The 17,279-nt window shown below is 54.8% G+C and overlaps 5 protein-coding genes across 5 annotated transcripts; 2 read left to right on the top strand and 3 right to left on the bottom strand.

Moving 5' to 3' along the window:
- Positions 1 to 147: 147 nt before the first annotated feature.
- On the bottom strand, positions 148 to 3,119 carry CkaCkLH20_09633 (exosome complex exonuclease; the record flags this gene model as incomplete). The annotated part of the gene is made up of 5 exons (XM_038892348.1): positions 148 to 1,759; positions 1,808 to 1,998; positions 2,046 to 2,379; positions 2,506 to 2,705; positions 2,760 to 3,119. 5 exons carry the CDS (start codon positions 3,117 to 3,119, stop codon positions 148 to 150), a joined length of 2,697 nt encoding a protein of 898 aa, XP_038742231.1.
- A 481-nt stretch (positions 3,120 to 3,600) lies between these two features.
- On the top strand, positions 3,601 to 8,089 carry CkaCkLH20_09634 (N-acetylglucosaminyl transferase component; the record flags this gene model as incomplete). The annotated part of the gene is made up of 9 exons (XM_038892349.1): positions 3,601 to 3,730; positions 3,787 to 3,860; positions 3,914 to 4,004; positions 4,836 to 5,425; positions 5,494 to 5,586; positions 5,961 to 7,074; positions 7,122 to 7,583; positions 7,632 to 7,720; positions 7,781 to 8,089. 9 exons carry the CDS (start codon positions 3,601 to 3,603, stop codon positions 8,087 to 8,089), a joined length of 2,952 nt encoding a protein of 983 aa, XP_038742232.1.
- A 72-nt stretch (positions 8,090 to 8,161) lies between these two features.
- On the bottom strand, positions 8,162 to 8,689 carry CkaCkLH20_09635 (uncharacterized protein; the record flags this gene model as incomplete). Its single annotated transcript, XM_038892350.1, has 1 exon — positions 8,162 to 8,689. The coding sequence occupies one exon, from the start codon at positions 8,687 to 8,689 to the stop codon at positions 8,162 to 8,164; it is 528 nt and encodes a 175-aa protein (XP_038742233.1).
- A 1,233-nt stretch (positions 8,690 to 9,922) lies between these two features.
- Positions 9,923 to 11,713, top strand: CkaCkLH20_09636 (heterokaryon incompatibility protein; the record flags this gene model as incomplete). Its single annotated transcript, XM_038892351.1, has 1 exon — positions 9,923 to 11,713. One exon carries the CDS (start codon positions 9,923 to 9,925, stop codon positions 11,711 to 11,713), a length of 1,791 nt encoding a protein of 596 aa, XP_038742234.1.
- A 3,332-nt stretch (positions 11,714 to 15,045) lies between these two features.
- On the bottom strand, positions 15,046 to 15,804 carry CkaCkLH20_09637 (uncharacterized protein; the record flags this gene model as incomplete). The annotated part of the gene is made up of 2 exons (XM_038892352.1): positions 15,046 to 15,407; positions 15,699 to 15,804. 2 exons carry the CDS (start codon positions 15,802 to 15,804, stop codon positions 15,046 to 15,048), a joined length of 468 nt encoding a protein of 155 aa, XP_038742235.1.
- Positions 15,805 to 17,279: the final 1,475 nt, after the last annotated feature.

Genomic DNA, 17,279 nt, shown 5'->3' on the forward strand with positions numbered 1-17,279 from the left:
AGTTAATTACTTCTTTTGCAATTTTTGGTCCTGGAACCCATCTAGCCATGAATACCAATCCAAGACGAGTCCGCCTCGAGAGCAATGCTAATAATTTCTACACCGAATCCCCTCCCTATGCACACCCAAGCCACCGTTGCCAATAATTCACCGCTTGAAAGTGGCACTCTTCTCGCCTCTAGGGGGAGGAGCCTTCCGTGCACCCTTGGGCGCATCGTCTCCCGTCTTCGCATACGGATCGAAGGCAGCCTTCACCGGCGCCTTCTTACCTCCGCCATCCCGCTTGGCGTGAAGCACCGAGGCAGCCTTGCCGTAGTCAAAGGCCTCTTCCTCTGGCTCCTCGTCGCCGTCTTCCTCCGCAGCCCCGGCAGCCTCGGCCTGCTTGCTCGCTTTCCTCTCGGCTCTCTTGCGGGCCCTCTTGGACAGCTGCTTCTCCTTCGGCGGCTCCGGCGTCTTGCCCTCTTCCTTCAAGGACTTCTTCAACGCCTTGCGCTCGGCCTTGTTCTTGCGTTGCTGCAGTGCCGAAACATACTTGCTAAGCTTCTTCTTCTTCTCCTGGGCCATTTCGCGCACCTCTTCCAGTTGAGCCGTGTACGCGCGTCCTTCGGCGACATCTCTGATAAGGCGCTCAACCTCTGCCTCAAACCTGTCCGAGTCTTCCTGCATGCGCGCGACCTTGTCTGCCCTTCTCTGCTCCGTCCTGAGCTTCCGGAGTTCTTCGGCCGCCTTGCGTGACTCTTCGTCGGTATACTTCCGTTCCTTTTTGGGTCGTCTTATGCGTGTTCCGCCTGAAGTTGCGCCTGAACTCTCCAGAATGATGTCGACTGAGCTGTCGTCCGAGTCGGATCCGTCCTCACTAGCGTCAGACCCTTCCTGGGCCGGAGCCGGGGCCTTGCGCTTCACGCCAGCCTTGAGGGTGAATTCCTCCTCGACTTCAGGCTCTTCAGGCTGAGGTGTAGCAGCTGCCTTGGCCTCGTCCTCAACGCCTCCCTCCATTGCAACATCCTCCTCCGCGACCGCCTCCTTTGTGGCAACGTTTTGCACAAACCTCTGCCACGGGAGCTCGACATAGCCTCCCAGCCCATTAGCCGGCGAAGCAGCTGTCTCCCAGGCAGAGCTGAGAGCCATGCGTCCAAACAGCTGAGATTGCTCCAGTTGTGCGGATTCGATGGCAGCATCGCTGGCTTGGTCTTCCACGCTCTCGGCAAGCGGCTTGGCTGCGACTGACGGCAGATCCGAGCGGAAGAATTCAAACAAGCTAGGCTCGTTGACTCCACGCTCTCTTGCCTCCTGGTACCGCACCCAGATGTCATTGACATTTCTCCTGGCGAGGAAGGCGTTAGGAGGAATGAGCCCGTGCAACGCCTTCGCATCAGGCGGCATGCGCTTGGCGATGTCACCGATAATGCCGTTGGGCAGGATGTAGCCGGTGCTCTCGTCTTCCCTCCGCGCCACTTCATCTCTCCATTCCCAGATGGCCCTGTACACGGCGAATTGCTGGCCTGAGAAGGGCGAGGGATGCTTCAGAAGGTTACCATACCAGCCCTTTCCACCTTTGCCGGAAGCCGGATCGAAATAGTCTCCCTCGTATCTGCTGAGAGACTGGCTCTTCGACTTCTGGAGGACGGTCTCGATGTAGTCGGTTCCCGGGTTGCCTCGGTCGGACTTCATCACGAGCTCGTTCCGGACCTTATCGTAGATGTAGAGCAGGTAGTGCGTGTCGGACCGCGCGTAATAGAGCATTTCTGGTGTCAAGGGTCTGTTCTAAATTAGCGGCAAAATCTCAATGTGCTTCTATCACACTCACCGCATGCGCCAATCCGCCGTCTGGTATCTCTTGTCGGCGTCGAAGTTCACAAACTTGCTCAAAAGGAAAGCCAAGCCCTTCTGGGGGTACTGGAGAGCTTCGCATGCAAAGAAAGTGTCGAAGAGGCCGTTGACGTATAAGCCAAGATCACGCTGGAGCCACACGATGTCCATGTAAGCGCCGTGGAATACCTACTTTTGTCAGTGATATTTAAGCCGTGAAATGACACCGTATTTACCTTGATGATGTTGGGGTCGGCAAACACTTCGTTAAGGACCTGGAGCTGCTGTCTCCAAGGCTTCAATGTGTCAACAATCCAATCCTTGTCGCGCGTGCTGATCTGCATCAGCGAGGTAAGTCCGATGTAGGATCTGTAGTCGTGGTGTTCCAAGTCAACAGCAATCTCCTTGGCCTTCTTGAGCTCCTTCAGCATCTCCAATACGCCCTCGTATGTGTCGACCCATGTGGCCTCGGTTTTATCAACAGGCTGCCAAGGGATCGGCTCGGCTTGCTGATAGGTTCGGTCGGGGTACTTCGCCTCGAGGATTTCGGTCTCGTACGGATGTTTGTAACTATTTGGGTTGTTAGTTGGAGGAAATAATCGTTCTTTCGAGATCTTTTTGAGTTTCTTTTTGGAAGCACTCTTAGAATCTGCAGGTTGAGGGAGGAGCGACTGCAAGGAAAGGTTGTCTTCGTACAGGACGAAGCCCGTTTTTGTTTCACTCGGCACCAGACTTTCTTCAAGCGGCACCTTCGCGTGGGGCTTGTTTGTGAGGAGGGGTTTCCAAGGAGAATGGTTGTCGACTGGTGGGTCGAAGTTGAGCTGGGGCTTCGTGATGTTGGCGTTGCGGATGACCTTGTCAGTTCCGGTGGTTTTCGGCTTCTTCGTTTGGGAGGACTGTACAGATCGTCAGCAATCAATTATGCGTAGCGAAGCTGCAGGCGGACTCACATCTGCGGTGGGCGCATCCTTCCTCTTCAGAGCTCCGGTGTATTCGTCAATCGAGGTGTCTGCCTTTTCGAGAATTGAGTCGACCACGTCCACAATGCCCCTCCAGCGCATGTCGATATCGTCGGCATCTTCGAGTTTGGGCGCGTTCAGGCCGCAGACGCCAGCAGCAGACTTGAGGAGCCTTGTCGACAGCTCGAGGAGGCGCTCGGTTTTGGCATCGAGGTCGTCGCCAACGCCGGGGTTGACGGCGCGTTGGAATGCGAGGTCTTCGGCGGAGATGCGGTTGACAGATTTGGTGGAGGCAACGAGCGCAGACTGAACCTTGTCCTGCAAGGACTTGAAGTCCTGAGGAGACGTCATGATGTTGGCGCGACGCTTGGGGTCTGATGGACGTTGTCGCGACTTGGCTGCGAAGTTTGACGATCAAAAATTATGGCCGCCGGGAGAGGTCCCTGGCCGATAAGATAAAGTGCCCCACTTGTCTACCCTATCGATTTGGATGATGTAAGCAAGTACAGGTCGCGATGATGCAGCTGTGCATCGAGGGTTATTGAAGAGCAGCTTTGACGCTGACGGAATTATTCCAATTGATTTGATGTAAATCGATGAGAGGATTGTGAGCTCGAACTACGAGTTGTTTCTCTGAGTGGATGTGCATACTTTCCTTTACTTAGATGTAGTTGAAAAAGAACTCGCCAAGGCGCAAAACTTGCGGCAGGTGCAGCCGCTGTGACGCGCCTAGCTGCCTAAGGGCGCGGTCACGATTTTGCCTCCATTTCTAGCCGCTCTCCTCTCAACTTCATCTCATGTTCTCCGTGTAATCCGGCACCCAACAGCAACCATGTCCGCCTCATTAGCACCAGAGTGTAATGAAGTCAAGGAGTATACAATAGCACAGCTTGGATCAATAGGATGTTGGCTAATATTGAGCAGGCGCTACGATACGTGCTTCTTGAAATGGTACAGCGAGAGTGAGTTCCATGGCCGTCGCGGGATGAGAAGTCAACGTCTAACAGCCCCGGCGCAGAGTACCTCCGGGGCACAGGAACGGACAACAACGAGTGCGCCGACCTGTTTAAGAACTACCAGAAATGCCTGACGGTGAGTTCGACTCGTTGTTCGACGGTATACCTATGGAGGCTAACGACGTCAAGGTGGCGCTGAAGGAGCGCGGCATCGATAAAATGTTGGACGAGGCACGGGAGGACAGCAAGGAGAACGATGCGAATTATATGGGACGCAAATGTGAGTTCAGCAAGCTCCCGTCCTCGACTGCTCACAAGCCACTGACTGTTGGTGCAGAATGTATATCAGTCACCTAGGTGGGAACACGCATCTCATTCACAGTTTTTGGCGCCCTCAAGGTTGCATTTATTCGGGGTAATGTGTGGCAGTGCAGGAGTTGCAATCTCGAAATATGCGCCATTCTCTCCATGACGCGTCCAGCTGCTGTCGTGCTGGTCATACTTGCGTGAAGTGTGCTCACCTTTAGTGTCTGCTTGAATTCCTGAAGACATTAGTAACCTACACATACACAGCTTAGTGTATGGATGGAAAAGAAAGTATGATGGCAACGCATTTATCAGGTGGCATCATCGTCATGCTCTTCTGAAGTCAGATACCTGGCATGTGCAAGTACCAAGATTGAGATCAACCGTTGTCTCCATCAGCATGAGGCAGTCAAGCAACTCGGGATTGCGATGACAGAAAAGGAAAACATCGTCTTGGGACAACAACTCGAAGCAATCGAGCAAGTCGTCGTCGTCTCCGAGGCAGCTTGAAGGCAATGCATTAATGATCCTGTCCGTCCCGTCCCAGATGGTGTCAAGCAGGGACCATAAGGTAGCTGGGCCAATCCAGAGCCACTCCAATCGCGATTTCTTCGAGGTTCCAGACCGCCCACATCCCAGTCCCCTAACGCGAGGTGTCCTGTTGCAGCTCTCAGCCAATGAGAAGCCCCTCCCGCTCCCAATGCCGACACTCCAGTGGATTGGACCCGCTAACGCCAGATTTCGCTAGTGGAAGACATCGCTGCAGCAAACAGGGGAAACGTTCGCTAGAAATTGGCAATTCCAGTGTCCCAGAGAACAGCCCCCGAGACTCCAAGACGTCCAGTCCTCAATGCGCAAAAGCTCGTCCCTGGCTCTCTCTTCCAACATCGGCCGCGTACCAAGTACCCACGCCCACCTCCCGTCTCCGGTTCCCCCATCCACCTCAGTCCAGTCCAGTCCAGTCCCTTCTTTTCCCCAGACAACACGCGCGATAAACACGATTCGCCGTATTCGCACGACCTTGACCTGGACCTTACCTCGAGCTCTTCCTTCCGCCGGCCATCTTTTCCGTCCCTCGTCACCGAGAGATCCGAACCCCTTCCAAGCTCGAGTCAAGTTCGCGATCCGGACCCTGGCATCTCCCTCGAAGCTCCCCTCGTCTCCCCGCAGTCGCAAACCCGCAATTCGACATTGAACCTTTTCGAGAACCCAAGCCTACCGCAAACTCCTTGGCGACAAGCCTCGGCATGCACTGCCCAAGGGAATAGCGATTCTATGCACCCCCTCTCCGTTCTCAGCCTTGGGATCTTCGTAGCCGGCTACATCACCGCTCGATGGGACCTGGTTACTCGCCTCTATGAGCTTGCCATTTTTGCTTGGAACTACGGAGTCGTGGTATGAAGCTCCCTTTCCGTCTCCTCGACCACACCACCCCCCAATGCTAACACCGATGTCTCCCACAGACTCGCGCCGCCAAAGGTTTCGCGCTCCTGTCTCTCGTCTTCCTCCTCGTCTTCATCCCAGTGGAACGCCTAGCCACGAGGGAGGCGCACCTGGTACGACAATTTCCTCCGACGCTCCTCGCCGAGACACGTCTGGTCGCGCAGACGCAAAGAAGCTTCCAGCTAACGACGGACAGCACCCGAGATCCCCCGGAGCTGGCGTCTCAGCCAGGGAACAGTTGCGACGGAGAGGGTCCTTCTAAGTGCCGTCTCCCGCTGCTGCGCGCTTGGTTGACATGCCAGAAAATGATGGCTTAATGAGGATATTCTGGCCGACGGACATCCAGCGTTCCGACCTACCTGGCGTCGTCGTGGGATGGAGGAACTCGAGCCTGGATGTCTTCGTCGTCGCCATCCTGGACGACGTCGATGTCAGCACTCTCCCAGACCTATGCCTACATGATGGACACCAATTGACGAATCAACAGCCCGGACATGTCGAATTCGCCCTCAAGGCGGGCACGCTTTTTCGCAACTCGCCTCACCCCGTCAACAGCATCTACGAGCGATGTGGTCATGGAGCCATGCATGTCTTGGGCCTCACTAACCCTAAAGACGCCATCGTCCTGGACCACTCCCTGTTCGTCGCAACGACGCCTGCGAATGCGAAGGCACCCCGAATTACTTGCGTCAGGGCATTAAGCATCCAGATCATCCTCTACGACCGGCCGCGCCCCGGACGAATGCAATACATCTCGCTGAACCCGATATCTCTTGCTCTTGGCAACAAGGAGGCGCCGAGCCTACCACCGACGGAACACATGGCGGAGGAGGAAAAGCAGGAGCTAAAGGTGAAGGAGCAAAAGAAGAAACTGGTAGAAAAGCTGAAGCAGCACACCATTATCAAGCGATCGCCGTCACCGAAAGAGAGGGCTTTGCCAAAGATCGTGAACCAGATCAATTGGGCATGGGAGTTGGAGCAGTTGTTGCAGAAGAACATCTCCCGGATCGGCACCAGGCCTAAGCGGACCTTGAGCGTCTCGGAACGGGTGGTGGAACATGCGACAACGATGCGAAACTTCGTATGGGATCTGTTGATCTTCTATTTGCTACCGCTTATCCAATGGGGGTTCGTGTACATGCTCATGGGCCACAGGACGGTAGCGGAGTTCCTGCTTCAGATTTTGGAGTTCCGGCTGAAGGACAACTACCTGGCTTTGAAGGATATATCGGCAACGGCGCAACAGGTGGAAATTCGGCTCCAGCAGTTTTGCTATTGGCCAATGCAGTACACGACGCTACGGCAACGCAAGAACGACTGGGAGAGCGTCACGACAAGCCATCCCGATTACATCAGGTTCTACAACAGTTTGTGGCTAGTCGCGAACGATGTCATCATTGGCATTGCGCTGGGGTCGTACATTATCGACAATGCCGATTGGGTTGCGAACGCCATTAGCGAGCTGCTCAGCAAGTACACCGTCGAAGCGCTCCAGCGAAGCATATCATGGCTGATGGGGTGGCCCGCTGGTCTTAAACTCAACAGCGAGTTGGCATTGTTTCTCGGCGACCTGTTCCTCTGGGTCATCGATTACTGGTCAAGTGAGTTATGCTGGAATGAAATTGCAATCTTAATGCTGACTTTCAAGACTGCATCGCTGCGCTCCAGCCTCTGCTCCCTCACATCATCTGGTTCATCGGCTTCTCAAGTTTCGCCGGCGCCAGCATGCCCATCGCCATGTTCTCGGATCTCCTCTCGGTTCTGACCGTCCACATCTACTCGTTTTACCTCGCATCTGCGCGCATCTACCACTGGCAGCTGACGATCCTCATCTCCCTTTTCCATCTCTTCCGCGGCAAGAAGCACAATGTCCTCCGTAACCGTATCGACTCGTGCGACTACGACCTCGACCAGCTTCTCGTCGGCACCATCCTCTTCACCCTCCTGTTCTTCCTCCTTCCCACGGTAGTCGTTTTCTACCTCAACTTTGCCATCGCTCGAATGGTCATCATCTCCCTGAAGGCCGTCTTCGACACGATGCTTTCTTGTTTGAACCACTTTCCTCTTTTCGCACTGATGTTACGGGTCAAAGACCCGAGACGACTTCCAGGTGAGACGGCATCGGCCCAATATGGAGATCCATAACTAACTCGCCCAGGCGGCATTCGTTTTGAACTTCGAGATACCCATGATTATAGACTTAGTAATACTTCCAACGAAACACCAACCTCCGTCATCTACCTCAAGGTAACCTATCGCCCTCTTTCTCACGCCACTTACCGCAGCACAAGCTAATCCCGCTACCAGTCCATCCCCCTCACCTTCCGCGCAATGTTCCACCAGTACTTCCAGATGGGAAACCGCATTCGCAAGCACTACCTCTCGCCCGGCGTTCTCTTCTGCCTCCTCACCGGCAAATTCGTCCCACCCCTCAACCGCAAGAACCTGTACAGCCTGCAGTACAGCATGCTGCCCGCGCGGAGGGCAGGCATCCGCCAGATGTGGGACGCCATCACAACGAGGCATCCGGCGAGGAAGACGGTACCCTTCGTTATCAACGGTAAGAGGTACCCTTCTGGGATGGGCGGCGGTGGGAGGACGAGGTATCATCATTAGATAACGAATCGACGTTGTAATCCATGCCTTTCTTTGACCTTTTGTAACCCGTGAAAGTAGAACGAGTTTGCTTCAGTCCTCGCAGCGCCGGACCTCAGTCATCCCCCCGCTAACCCACGAATCCTCCCCGACCCCAAACATGTAACTCAGCCTCATGTCATCCTCCACCCCGTCCCCATCATCCCCGTCCCCGAGACACTCCATCCCATTCTCACCGGGATCCCGCGCGGCCACCGAGTCCCGGAACCCGGGCTTCTCGGTCACGGGGTACGGACGCCCGTTCCAGAGGCCGAAGAGGAGACCGCCGCAGGTCGCGACGCGGGCTTCCTCGGGGCCGAGGGTCAGGGGCTCCGGGCCGTAGAGGGTCGTGAAGACGGCGTGGATCGAGTGCAGGCCTGATAGGCCCGGGCCGGTGATGGTTGTGGTGGTGGGGGATGATGGGCTGCAGGTCCAGTAGGGGGCTGGGGAGCGTCGGACGGTTGTGGCGAAGGTGTCGTGTGAGGCGGTGGTGTGGAGGGCTGGGAAGAGGAGGTGGAGGAGGTTTAGTTTCTGGGGAGGTGTTAGGTTGTGGGCTGGGAGAGGTTTGGGGGGACGTACCATTGTTGTTCGGTCTTGGTGGTTTTTTGACGAGGATTGCGGGAGGAGTTCAAGGTTAGAGGGTATCTTTTTCTCCATGTCGGAGGAGTATGAGCACGCTTTTATCGTCTGAGACCAGGGACGTTCTTGGCTTTCGATCCAGGGGTTGTCGTGCCGGCTGATTGTGTTTGCAACTTTGGAGAGACATTTCACGAGGTGAGATCTCGGGGGACACGGACGGGTGTCACGTCGTGCGGACAACGCTCGAGGGGTGCCTGTTCAACCTCGAGATTCAAGAGTGTCACAAAACACCACCACCACCATCACCACCATCACCACCATCACCACCATCACCATCTCTTAAACCGCCAACTTTCAACGCTTCTAATTCCACAACCACAAAACCAAAACAAAGCAAAAACACACAGCCAAGAAGAGCAGATCAAACAGAACAACAAAAAGTCCAAAAAATTCTACGCCCTCAAGCCCGAACCCCGTCGTCACGGGATTCGAACTGAGCGCGCCCCGCGGAAACCAGCATGTCAGGACGACGACCGATCGAGGTATTCTTTTACACGTCCCACCGCAAGCGCGGCTTTCCCAACTACACCATCCGGGCGTCCCCGGACGGTGGTCATTGCTGAACTGGTGACGGGAAGGGAGTTGTTGGGGGGTATAAGGCTTTGTTCGTTTGGTTCGGTGCCTGGCGCCCCCCCGGGTTGTGGATGCCTTGGGATGGTGAAGGATAGTTTGGTGTTGGGATGGAAGGTGCGGCGGTGGGTGAAGTTTGGGTTTCGCCTTCCGCTCTTGCTTTAATGACCTGTTGGGATTTGGGCGGCGACTGCCTACGAGCGTTAGGTAACTAACTAGGTGGTTCCGTCCTCGGGAAATCACGACTGTGTTATCCCTGCCTTATTGTGCATAAATATACGTCTGGAAGAATAGATGTTGATATGCGTTTTCACCTTGCTACACATCGTCGACGAAGACACCAAATACGCGCACTCTATCGATATGTAGGAGAGGTAGTCCGCAGTCCCACCCACGTCTGGTGATAGGCTGATCGATCACGGTCTGCATGGCTTGGCATGCGGCTCATCGTATGCAGCATATGCAGCACCAATCAGCTGACCATGACCACCTCATCCATCTCACCCCGCACCACCCAGCCTGATCTGCATCCCGACTTCAAGACGTTTTCTTCCCACATCACTGATTCACCGAGCTCTCAGGACATATCGAAACAATCTATTCAACATGGACGACTGGCACGACTCGTCCTGCAAGAAGCCGGACATCTTGGCTGGCGAAGGCTTTGTGAGCTGCCTGAAGTGCGGATCTTATGGGACGGCGGCTGAGGCGACCACATCAGGGACCGGCGATGATTCGACTGCGATGCCCAGGCCGATCTATGAGCCCCTGGAAGAAAAGACAGACATCCGACTGCTGAAAGTCGAACCTGGCGAATTCGAAGATCCGATCCAATGCAGCATTTTCCTAAGTAGCACGACGAGTCAAGCTGAATATGAGGCAATATCCTACACTTGGGGTGGCGAGGACAATAACATGGGGGAAACGGGTAGTATAAGACTCGGCGAGAAGACATTCTGCGTCACACCAAACTGCGAGTCCGCTCTGCGCCACATCAGGAGCAAATTCACCCGCAAAACCGTCTGGATCGACGCCATCTGCATCAACCAGGACGACGTGAACGAAAGGGGTCACCAGGTCCGCGTGATGCCCCAGATATACTCAGGCGCCCGGCAAGTTCTTATATATATAGGCGAAGCTAGCCCACAGGATCAGGAACTCTTTAACTTCCTGTCCGGGAAGCCAGATGACTGCACGACGCACTGGCAACTGCAGTTCACTGTGGTGGAGCTCTTGAAGCGTCGGTACTTCTCCCGGGTCTGGATCCTTCAGGAGATCGCGCTAGCCAGGAAAGCCACTCTGATCTGCGGTCAAAATGCGTTACCCTGGTCATCAATGCGGATTTCGTGGCTGGTTGAGCTGAGTTTGCTCTCGAGCCCGCCAGACATGACGCAACTCCCACCAGCCCTCAGCCTCCGCGCGCCTGCATACAGAGACTCGAGCAACCTTCTCGATCTGCTAGACCTAGCTCGCAAGAGCCAGGCTACGGACCCAAGGGACAAGGTTTTTGCCGTCTACGGACTGATGTTTCTCGCGGAAAAGGACGGGCTCGTGGCCGACTACACCAAGTCCACGGAGGACGTTTTCATCGACGTTGCGACCTGGATTGCCAGAAGTTTCGGTCTACCAGCGCTACTTGCGAGAACTGTAGATGTGAACCAGCCTGACGAGAACGCAGAGGCGGATATGCATCAGTGGGATAACTCGTCGCTGCCCATGTGGGTGCCTGACTGGACAAAACGCACGACCCCGTATACCTACCAGAATAGTTATGTGCCAGGGCTAACATTGCGCTACGGTTGGGATTTGAGTCTCATGGCGCCGAAAATTCAATCGGCCAGAATGAGTCCCTTCATCAGGATATGTCGCGAAAGCATTGCCTTCACGGGCTTCAAATTAGGATCAATCTCCAACGTGGTCCAAGACGTGATGGAGCCTGGAGAGAGTCGTAATGGAGTTGTTTCCTTCTCGCCCTGGAACTATTTCGAGCTCTGCCTGGACGAACATGGATCCTTACGACCAAAATCCATCAAGGAGCACATAATCACGCCTGCCTCGTTAGCCGGTCACCGCTATTATGAGCGGAGTTGTATCTACCTCGTCCCAGAGCCTGCGGACTACGGGGCCTTCCTCTTCGAGGAGCCTGGTTTGGTGTCTGTGAGGTTCGGCGGAGATGGGGTTTCCTGGACGCACGTGAGCCCTTTTGGGATAACGACCACTGGACGCTTCGCAAATCTTGCGGTTTGCTGCTGGGAATCGGATGCGGTTGAGGCAAGGACGATTTGTGGGATGTTGTATTTGGCGAGAAGTTGGGGTACTTGGGAAACTGGCCAGTTTGAAACTGTTGTGGCTTCGCAAGCATTCCTGTCGTCCTGGATAGCATGGGGTAGACCTTAGCGGGCAATATATCTACTAGGCAGAGTTGGTTCTGTGAAAGGGGTTGTCCGACTTAGACCTGGCCATGCAGAAGTTTACTAGGTGAGAAATGGAACTAGAGATGATGTGGTGAGATCTTTAAGTAATAGTCTAGCATTATGATCACCTCGTTGACATTTTGAGAATGTACTTTCTTAGCCATGCCTCTCTTCTGCAATTACCTTTGCTAATACGTCGACTGCTAGTTGTTGTGAAAAAGTAGACAAGGCCAGGACCGTAAACAAAACTGTGTGCAAAACCAAACATACTTCATTCAAGCATTCAATCACACCCCGGCCTTGTGAATCTTCTTTAAAAAGCAAGGAAAGTGTTCCTCCAAACGCAACCTCCCACATACACCAGGCCGACCTCGTATCGTGGTTACCATTTTGCCTCGACTGTCTTGAATAAGAACTTCGAGTAGGCAATCAACTGGATCAAGGCACTAGGTAGGTAGGAAGGAAATCCAGTAACGTGGAAAACTATTATGAAGATGGGGAGACAGAGGTTGGCTCGCCACTCTCACCTCGGAGGCCATCCCCCGTTTCCCACCAAACGATAACAGCCCGGCTCAGCATCCACAATCAACCTCGCGAACTTGCGGGACTGACGTGGTGGTTACCCCGTGGGGGGCGGGGCGTCCTCGAACCGGTTCTCCTCCCCAGGTTACACGAGGACTAGCCAGAAGATATGACAATGTCCTCGTTCCGGGATTAGCCAGTAGTCAACAGTTTGCACGGCGCCCTTTCGGTCCTGTATTTACCTTCAACCAATCCGTTCGAGAGATGACGATAGTCCAGGAACCAGTGCCGCTGAAAACATCAACTTCAGATTCAGCTCCGTCTTTTAGCAGTAGGTTTCGTGGTCGACCGTTGTGGACGAACACGTCCGGAGTCTTCCTCCCGCTGGTCTGACTCGCGCCCTACGCATCTCAACCCTCATCTCAACCCTCATCTCAACCCTCATCTCACATCGAAACGGTCTTTTAGAGGAATCGCCGTCTTCACATTAGGTCAAATCAAACATCTCACCAACCCCATTCACAATCCTCTCAATCCCTCACAATAACCCCACAGATAAAGCACTCCGCAACACACCTCGACTCTCAAAGTGTTCAGACGTGGTCAAAACAAGCCCCAACCAGACCTTCCAGAACATCGAACCCCCCCAACCCAAACCCGTCCGCCCAATCCAAAAGCAGCAAGTCACATAGTGGACCCCTCTCGCCCCATAAAATTCTTCACCGTCACAACCGAACCGAGCCCTCGGTCGGCCTCGCTTGCTTGTTCCCTCCTCACCAAACTGTGTGCTGCAGAAGAAAAAAATTTGGAGTAACCAGCACCAGCACCCAAAAAATGAGCCCAGGTCTCGGAAAAATCGAACGAGACTCGCGTGAGGGGAAACACGCACCGCAACCTGTCATAAAAAATCAAGGGTGGTGTCGAACCAAGCCACCGGGACCAAGGTGAAAAATTAGATAATCCTTCCAACGACATCTCATCCATCCCCCGCCCTCATCGTGAACCGCATCCCAGAGGTGCACAGCACAGCACGCCACGACGACGATAAAACGGTGGCGAGTATCCGTACACAAACGAAAAAAACGGTGATTGAAATGTCGTGATGGAGTGGAACCGCGCGACCCGCCGGAAAGGGGGGGCGTGTGTGGACGGTCACACCTCAGGTGTGGCCAAACGGTCGTGGGCGATTTGAAGCGGAACCCGCGATAAGAGAGCAGGATTTTTTTCCTGCTCACGAAACGGAACGGCGGAGCACGTCAGCCAGCGAGCGTCTTAGGTAGGTTCTCGCAAGGGGCCTGCCTTTCTTTAGGTTCGGAGGAAAAGGACCTTGAAGCGGTGCGGGCGACCGAGCTGCTCCCATCATCGAGATCGGGGGCCGTCGCCGTCGCCCATCATCATTGTCATTGTCATCATCACATGTCCGGCTTCGCGGTGAGGAAGAGTACATGCTTTCCCTTAAGTTTTCTCTTATCAGCGGGAAGGTTAAAAAAAGGTTCCAATTGACTTTCTTCCGACGTTTTTCCCAGACGAAAGTTTTCGTCCGTTGGAAGGAAGAGAGACGGGAGCTCGGTTCAATCTGAGGCAATTTTGGGAGGGGCCGGCCAGCGAGCGAAGCAAAGCAGAGAGAGAGGTTCGGACGCAGGAACACGACTCGGGGGTGCGAGGGAGATCCGCGAGATAAGGGAAAGTCGTTACGGTTGCGTGGGTCGGGACCTCGGAGACCGAGTCGTAGGTAGTACCTCAGGTCCCGTCGCTCCTCGAACCTGCTGGCGTTTGTGGACGGGACGCGTGCTGTGTGTGTGGTGATGGCGAGCCTCGAGTGAGAGAGATCGTCGTCGTCGCCACGTTAGCCAGCTCAGCTCAGCGTGATAAGGGACCCCCGTTCATCGAGGGAAAGGCAGGGCCAAAAAAGAAGGACGAGGTCCCGGATCTGACATCGTCATCGTTCATCGTCGTGTTGGTTCCATGGGTGGTGGCCGGCGGAACGGGAATCGAAGTAGTTCAAGTCGGGCGCTCTGCTCCCCATGGGGTTTTGCGAGATGCCCTTCCCTTGTCCTTCCCGCTGATGCCTGAAGGGTTGGTTAGAGAGCCAAAGGTCGCGCGCGCACCCGCAATAAAGCTCCCGGCTCGAGTGAAGCTGGCACACCACACCACGCCACCTCAATTCTCACCTCACATTGGCCAATTCGGCTCGAGAGATCGAGAGCTTGAGGCGTCGAGCTCTCTCCAGAGTGGAGATGGAGCCGTTCGTTTTGGCCGGGCGGCAGGGAGCTATCTCGAACCGGACAGCTCGACGGATGATGAGAAGTTGCCCGCTCATTATCGATAAGATTTCACGATTTCACAGACAAGACGGACGCGTGAGTGATTTGAGGTTTCTAGTATTTTTACAGAAAAAATTGTATCAGGGACGGGGAGGGAGATACGTTGAGGAAGAGAGCCCGCGCGTGAAAGCAAAAAAAGAAACACAAAAAAGTGTGTGGTGCGTTGCCCCAATATCCTTGATCGTCTTTTTTTCTTTTGCCCAACGGAGAACTTTCCATCTATACAACACAACAAAAGTGTGCGGTTTCTATGACCTCTATGCTTCTAGAATGCCACCAATGCTGTCTAAAGTAGTTTTTTCCCGTCTAATTACTCATTCTCATCATACAGTTGGGGGTCAACCGGAAGACGAAAAGGCGACCTGTCCCAGGGGAGAGAGGGACGCCGGGGAGCAACTTGTCCAAAGCTTGCTCTCGGCTCTCCCCAGCTCGCCAGTGCGAATTGAATCGCTTACGTCTGCGTGGCGGGTTAGTATCGCTGCCGATTGGTGAGGGGAATACCGGAGAGTTGACGTACGAACTTGGCCATGAGGGCAACCATGAGGTCGAAAAGACCGATGGCCTCGACGAAAGCGAAACCCAGAATGGCGTAGGAGAAGAGCTGGCCGCGGAGGGCGGGGTTGCGGGCGACACCGTTGAGGAGGGCGGCGAAGACCAGACCGATACCGATACCAGCACCGGTCAGACCGATGGCGGCGGAACCCATACCCAGGTTCTTGGAGACCTCGACCATGGCCTGGGCGATCTCAGAGGAGTAGGCGCGCTTGGCCTGGACCTGGGTGAAGGGCTTGGCGGCAACCTGCTTGCGGGCGACCTGGAGGGGGCTGAAGCCTGAAAATTTCGAATCGTGTCAGAAACGAGGTTCTTCGGAGGATGAGGTGTCTTTTTCTTCTTGTTTTTCATGATGCCGGGGGACAGGGAGGAGGAGGCCGACATCGACATCGATTCGACGTCGGATCGGGTGCCGGCGAGGCCAATTGGCTCGTCATCGGCGGAGAGGGTTGTGATGATTGTGATTGTGGTCGTCGGGTGTGTGCCTTCTTTTCCTCCTCTTCTCGGGATCCTTCGCTCGGCGGGCAAAAAAAATCTCTCATCTCGAAGATGCCACGATGAAAAACTTACCAGAGATGGTGCGCTTGGGCATGGCAGAGACGCGGACCGCAGGGCGGGCGGCCTTGGTAGCCATCTGGGTGGCGAGCCTGGAGGCGAGGACACGAGTGGAGGCCATTGTGACTGATGGAGGGGAGAGGTGGTGGAATAGGACCGGTGATGGACTGGAAGGAAGAAGATAGGAAAACAAGAGACAGATTGGGGATGGAGAGGTAAAGTGGAAGTAGGAGGGAAGGAGAAGGGAGAGGAAAAAAAAGCTTCGAGGACGGGACGGGAAAAGCTCTGCTCAGGTGACGGGCAAGCTCGGTAGAAGGAGGAGGGCAGGGGCCCGGCCAACCAACGGGACGGCGGAAGTTGATCCAGATGGCTCGGCCTGGCGGGCACTTCACCTCATGGAGGCTGGCAGACGGCAGCGACAGCAAGGCCGAAAGGTGAGGTAAAAACCTGAAAGCCTGAGGTTGATACCTTACGGTGACTAGCCGCGACGATACGGTTACGGCAGGGCAGGTATCTTACGCACCCAAGAACGGGCTCAGAGTCGGTGGCCATCGGATCAAACAGGAGAGGCATTGGTGAATCCGTTGCCTCGGTGGACCCGGCGCCGAGATGGATTTCGCAATGTGAGAGGCGTCCCAATCAAGTTAAGACGTGACTACTCGTTGACATATCGTGGACCTTCCATCCACACAAGGACCCAACACACACGCCCTCGCACCGATCTCGGGCATTGTCGGGGGCCTTGTCGGGAGCCTGGGCGTCGAAGGGAATCCTTGACGGCACGGCAGCAAAAAGAAGAATGGTTGATCTTGGACGTTGCGACGGTTACGCTTTTGCGTTAACGCCTCAGGCTTGGGTGGCTGCTTTCCAACGGAAAAAGGGCGATAATGCCCCTTGGCCGGAAACACGATTCATGAGAAGTGGGTTTGGCTGTGTCAAGGCCGGGAATTCTTCAAGGTTGAGTCTGTGACGGCCGGCAATGGGAATGGTTACGGGTCGAATCGTTACGGAGGCGAGACGTTATTCAAGTCGTTGAGCATCACTGGATTATTCTCTCCAGCGTTGTTGAATGATGGATTACCTTAGTGCTGGTGACGGCTGAACGGGGTCTAGATATGAAAGGAAACATGTCGATGACGGCAGTCGTCGGGGGGGTTGCGCCTGCCAAATCCGATAGACGGGCGTCCCATGGCGAGAAAATTTTCTCGAAAAAACCGTTCCCTCAGGCACCGCGCGCTTTTTCAGCACTAAAATGTAGAGACGATGTCAGCTTTGATATCAACCCGGTCATGGCTTGCGGTGACCCCCACCCCGATACCGTTCAAGCCCCCACTTTGAGGCGACCGGGTCCAATCAGCCGCAGGCCTGTACTCACACGTGGGTGGACCCGACAAAATAGCTCAAAAAAGAGACCCAACGACGCCAGAAAGAAAGTGGACACGATGACCAAGTTGGAGCGTCGGTCCCAGAGATAAAAAGGGACGCGGTGAGACGCATCGTCGTTTGAAGGCCGAGGCGACTGATTGTGTTCCGTTCAATTTCCCTCTCTTCATTTTTTTCTTGTCGACCCTCCCTTACGTCTTGCTCGAACCCTTT

This window comes from Colletotrichum karsti (genome assembly GCF_011947395.1).
Source record: "Colletotrichum karsti strain CkLH20 chromosome Unknown Scaffold35, whole genome shotgun sequence".
In the NCBI taxonomy this organism is placed as follows: domain Eukaryota; kingdom Fungi; phylum Ascomycota; class Sordariomycetes; order Glomerellales; family Glomerellaceae; genus Colletotrichum; species Colletotrichum karsti.